Source organism: Pteropus vampyrus, unplaced genomic scaffold, assembly GCF_000151845.1.
Source record: "Pteropus vampyrus isolate Shadow unplaced genomic scaffold, Pvam_2.0 Scaffold121, whole genome shotgun sequence".
Lineage (NCBI taxonomy): Eukaryota > Metazoa > Chordata > Mammalia > Chiroptera > Pteropodidae > Pteropus > Pteropus vampyrus.
Window position 1 is genome coordinate 3,517,392 of NW_011888902.1, and position 5,440 is coordinate 3,522,831.

The 5,440-nt window shown below is 48.2% G+C and overlaps 1 protein-coding gene across 1 annotated transcript in view; it reads left to right on the forward strand.

Annotated features, from left to right (window-relative positions):
• Nucleotides 1-4,349: 4,349 nt before the first annotated feature.
• MARC1 (mitochondrial amidoxime reducing component 1) overlaps nt 4,350-5,440 on the forward strand; it is a 14,339-nt gene continuing 13,248 nt past the window's right edge. The window contains exon 1 of the mRNA XM_011366149.1: nt 4,350-4,552. Within this exon, the coding sequence (XP_011364451.1) occupies nt 4,350-4,552 (203 nt within the window). The remainder of the gene's footprint in view (nt 4,553-5,440) is intronic.

The following is a 5,440-nucleotide window of genomic DNA, read 5'->3' on the forward strand; positions in this document are numbered from 1 at the left end:
GACCCCCCTGTCATCTCCCAACAGCGGACCCCAGGGCGGGGACACCGGGCCTCGGGATGGCTGTCTCTCCGCCTCCCACGTTTCTCCGATGAGGTCCCGCATGGGTCCGCGGGTGCCATCACCCGGCCTCCGTCTTGGGAACCTTGAGAAGGGATCGGTCCCCGCTTTTAGTGATTTTTTTTAGTCATTGTCTCTGGGACGACTAGGAGCGGCGGAGCTCAGCCCTCAAGGAGGGCCCGGTGCTGGAGTGACAGCGGCAAAGGCTGACGACAGCAGTCGATGCTTAAGTTTCTTGCAGCCTCCAAAGTGCTTTTGCGTAGATGGTTCTCCCTAATTCTCTCAAGCACGCGTTTATGGAGAAATAGGTTCATGGCCGCACCCCCCGTGGGAGCCGGCCTGTGTTCTCTCGAGCACAGCGGTGCTTTGTAGAATCATGGTTTCAGTGGTGCCCTACCAGGGTAGGCTCCATCTCTGTGAATTCCTGGGATTGGGCAAAGGCCGCAAGGGCCCAGAGCGAGAGGCTTCGTCCTCCTCCGAGTCTGGCTCAGGCCAGCCCTGGGCCCCTTTGTAAACTGCCCTCCAGCTCCTTCCTTCCACCAGCCCTCACAGCCTCTGTCCCAGCGCCGGACGATGGGGGCTGGAGCTTTTCTCCCTTCCAGCCCTCCAGCCAGAGGGCAATTCATGACATAGTTGAAAGGTGAGTTACTCATCTTTGCTTCAGGAACGAAGCCAAGAATGCTAACTAGTCCGTAATTCATCCAGCAGACTCAGAACGATGGTAGAACCTGTTTTCGTAGGCCCAGAGGCAAAGGGCATCATAATGTTACCGTATCAATTCGAAAAACAAATATTGGCTTTTATACCACAAACTGTGGTATAGTCTTATTTTTGTCATCACACTACCAGAAAGTGACCAAGAAATGCAAACAACAGCTTCCGGTTCTATATGATAACTTTGTCAATGGGACAAGTGCCAAGCAGCACCAGAAAGTTAGGGATGGTCAGGAATGACTTCATAGCTTGAACTGAAAATTTAAAAATGATTATGAATTTTCCAGGCAAGTAAGTTGGGGGGGGCAAACATTCTAGAGAGAGGGAGTAAGCTAGGTAAAAACACTGGGCTTGAGAAGACAGGTATTTTGGAGGAAAGGCTGATGCGCTCGTAAATATTTCCCTAAAGGAACTGGAAACAGGAATTGAAGAAATCCTTATACACCAATGTTCACTGCGGCAAGGTTCTCAATAGCTCAGAGGTGGAAGCCACCCAAATGTCCATCAACCACTGAATACATAAACAAGTGGCATGTACACACAGCAGAAGATTATTCAGCCATGGAAAGGAATGAATGAAGTTCTGATACGTGCTGCAGCCTAGATGAATCTTGAAGACAGTATGTTAGATGAAGTAAGCCAGACACAAAAAGACAAATGTCGTACGATTCCAATTATATGAAGTCTGTAGAATAGGTAAATTCATAGAGACAGGAAGTGGGTTAGAGGTCGCCGGGGGCCAGAGGGGAGGGCGTGGGGAGGTATTGCTTAATGGGTACAAAGTTGGAGGTGATGAAAAGTTTTTGGAAGTAGCTAGTGGGGACGGTTGCACAATATTGTGAATATATTTAATACCACTGTCAAAGAGGGCCTGGTGCTGGAGTGACAGCGGCAAAGGCTGACGACAGCAGTCGATGCTTAAGTTTCTTGCAGCCTCCAAAGTGCTTTTGCGTAGATGGTTCTCCCTAATTCTCTCAAGCACGCGTTTATGGAGAAATAGGTTCATGGCCGCACCCCCCGTGGGAGCCCGCCTGTGTTCTCTCGAGCATAGCGGTGCTTTGTAGAATCATGGTTTCAGTGATGCCCTACCAGGGTAGGCTCCATCTCTGTGAATTCCTGGGATTGGGCAAAGGCTGCAAGGGCCCAGAGCGAGAGGCTTCGTCCTCCTCCGAGTCTGGCTCAGGCCAGCCCTGGGCCCCTTTGTAAACTGCCCTCCAGCTCCTTCCTTCCACCAGCCCTCACAGCCTCTGCCCCAGGCCGGAGGATGGGGGCTGTAGCTTTTCTCCCTTCCAGCCCTCCAGCCAGAGGGCAATTCATGACATAGTTGAAAGGTGAGTTACTCATCTTTGCTTCAGGAACGAAGCCAAGAATGCTAACTAGTCCGTAATTCATCCAGCAGACTCAGAACGATGGTAGAACCTGTTTTCGTAGGCCCAGAGGCAAAGGGCATCATAATGTTACCGTATCAATTCGAAAAACAAATATTGGCTTTTATACCACAAACTGTGGTATAGTCTTATTTTTGTCATCACACTACCAGAAAGTGACCAAGAAATGCAAACAACAGTTTCCGGTTCTATATGATAACTTTGTCAATGGGACAAGTGCCAAGAAGCACCAGAAAGTTAGGCATGGTCAGGAATGACTTCATAGCTTGAACTGAAAATTTAAAAATGATTATGAATTTTCCAGGCAAGTAAGTTGGGGAGGCAAACATTCTAGAGAGAGGGAATAAGCTCGGTAAAAACACTGGGCTTGAGAAGACAGGTATTTTGGAGGAAAGGCTGATGCGCTCGTAAATATTTCCCTAAAGGAACTGGAAGGAAATAGGGATTGAAGAAATCCTTATACACTAATGTTCACTGCGGCAAGGTTCACAATAGCTCAGAGGTGGAAGCCACCCAAATGTCCATCAACCACTGAATACATAAACAAGTGGCATGTACACACAGCAGAAGATTATTCAGCCGTGGAAAGGAATGAATGAAGTTCTGATACGTGCTGCAGCCTAGATGAATCTTGAAGACAGTATGTTAGATGAAGTAAGCCAGACACAAAAAGACAAATGTCGTACGATTCCAATTATATGAAGTCTGTAGAATAGGTAAATTCATAGAGACAGGAAGTGGGTTAGAGGTCGCCGGGGGCCAGAGGGGAGGGCGTGGGGAGGTATTGCTTAATGGGTACAAAGTTGGAGGTGATGAAAAGTTTTTGGAAGTAGCTAGTGGGGACGGTTGCACAATATTGTGAATATATTTAATGCCACTGAATTGTGTGCTTAAAACTGGTGTAGTGAACATTTGTGTCCGGGTATCTGTGTGAGTCTCCACTTCCACTTTCAATTGCTTTGGGTTTATACCTAAGAGTGTTCCAGGCATTTTATGTCATATATATTGTACCACAATAAAAACATTTTAAACATAAGAAAGGCTGGCAGGTGTGAGGGCATCGGGAGGTGACGATGGCTGGGCGAGCATCTGGATCGTGAGAGGCCTTGTCTGCCTTGCTGAAGAGCTAGTATTTTATCCTGAAAGCATAGAGGGACTTTGCATGAGGGGGTGACACGATCGAATTTGTATTGAGAAAGATCAGATGTCCGTTATTACTCAGAAGAATTACTCGGAAGAATATGCCGGTAGCAAGGATTTGGCACGGGGCAGAGCTCTGTTGACATCCAGGATAACGAGGCAGTTCAGAGAAGGGCTCGTGTTAGCCGAACTCTCTGCTGTCGCTTGACACCTCAGTTACGGCGACCTGCTGGAGGCGATGACCCCAAATACCTGCCATGGTTTTTTCTTCTGTCCATGAATGCCAAAAGCACAAGGTCGCTTCTGTAATGGGAATCATCCAATCCATTGTGAACCGAATGTATCAAAATGTCCATATGTTTGGTAGTTGAGAGCTAACCTACACGATCGCATCGTTCTTTTTCTGGCAACGGTCCTTTCAATGGCTCTTATTTCTCCTTTTTTTTTTTCTCCTGTAAAGTACTTCTAGACCAGGAGCATTGGGCCAGAAAAAATGTTGTCCATATTAACATTAGACCTTTTGGTAAATTGCAAAATTCACAGTTCTGAGTATTAAAACGTTGATTTTTTTCTTTTTTTTTTTTAAAGAGGAGGGTGGGTTTGGCCAGGTGTGTGTGGCATTATATGGTGCTCACCTGGATCCCAAGGTCTGTGACCAGTACAGCAGTTGTCTTGTTACTGTGCCTCTTCAGGCCCCGAAAGTCTTTCTAGAAGATAGATTCTCATCATGTCCTTGGGGCATGCTCAAGGAAAGTGATCAAACGTTCTGGCCGTTGAGATGGAAATATAATTAACATCTTTGATGTCTGTGCCTTCAAGAAGCTCCAAATGTTTTGCAGATGTTATGTAGGATGCTTGAGTGGTTATTAGACCCTTTGAAATGAACTGAGACTCAGTCTTGCTCTGCTGCTGAGTTGATGTTTCGGATAGACAGACACACAGACATGGGCACACGCAAGGTCACACGCACCAGGCTTACAGGGAGGAATTCAAACATGACAGTGCGTCACTGAAGGTCTTGTGGGTCCTGGCTGCCGGTCATGGCGGGCCATGCGTATCTTGTGTTTTGAAAATGGCAGGTTCTGGCTTGTGATCAACGAGAAGGGGAACATGGTCACTGCTCGACAGGAACCTCGCCTGGTCCTCATTTCCCTGATCTGTGAGGGGGATGCCCTGACGCTCAGCGCAGCCTACACGAAGGACCTGCAGCTGCCCGTCCAGACGCCCGCCACGAATGCCGTGGTTAAGTGCAGGTAAGGAAGAGGCCGTTCGCAGCCCCGGCTCGAGCATTTACTCATGCAGGGCCATGAAAGTGCCAGCTACGGAGGGGATCCTGAGAAAGATGACCGATAACCCTCGATGACAAATGCACCCTATGTGGGGTCAGGTCCTCAAGAGCATGATGATCTACATGAAGGAGGATAGCAATTCAGAAACGGGTGTCGACATGGCGTTGACAGACGTAAAAGTCCCATGTAGAACAGCCTGGGGACAAAAGCATATTGACACATCAGCAGGACACAAAACACATCACCGAAGGACCAACGTGGGGTGGGAGTGACTGGGGAGAGAATTCTGGGAGAGGGAGGATTAGATCCCTGTTTGACCAGAGGACGGGGCCTATTTTGCTTGGAGAGAAGGAACCGTACAACTCTGAGTTAGGACGGGAGTCGCAAATGGCGAGGTGACCCCGCGCGGCATTTAGGTCCGATGGAAGGAAATTCCAAAACAGAAAAGGGACAGCAGCAACCGGAATGGTGATCCGACCTGCAGTCACCCAGGGTTCCGAGTCACAGTGCGAGGAGGGTCACCCGGGAGGCCCTGGGCACGGAAGCTCTTTCCCAGGGTCACAAGGGCTGCGAGGAGGCGAGAGGCCCAGCAAAACCAGCGCCGCCTCTAAAAGTCGCATCTAGAGTTGACTTTTTAATCCTGTTATGGGAAAATCAAAATGTAGCCGAAGTATACGTTTGTTACAGCTTCTGCCTTTTGAATTAAAAGGCGACGTGAATGCTAAATGTTAGTCCGTGACCTGTCATAGACAGTAACGTCACAACAAACAATGCAGTTAACTGAAAAGTGTCAGAAGACCCCCAAATGTTCATAAAATGCAACACCCATACAGTTTCTATAATATCCTAGAC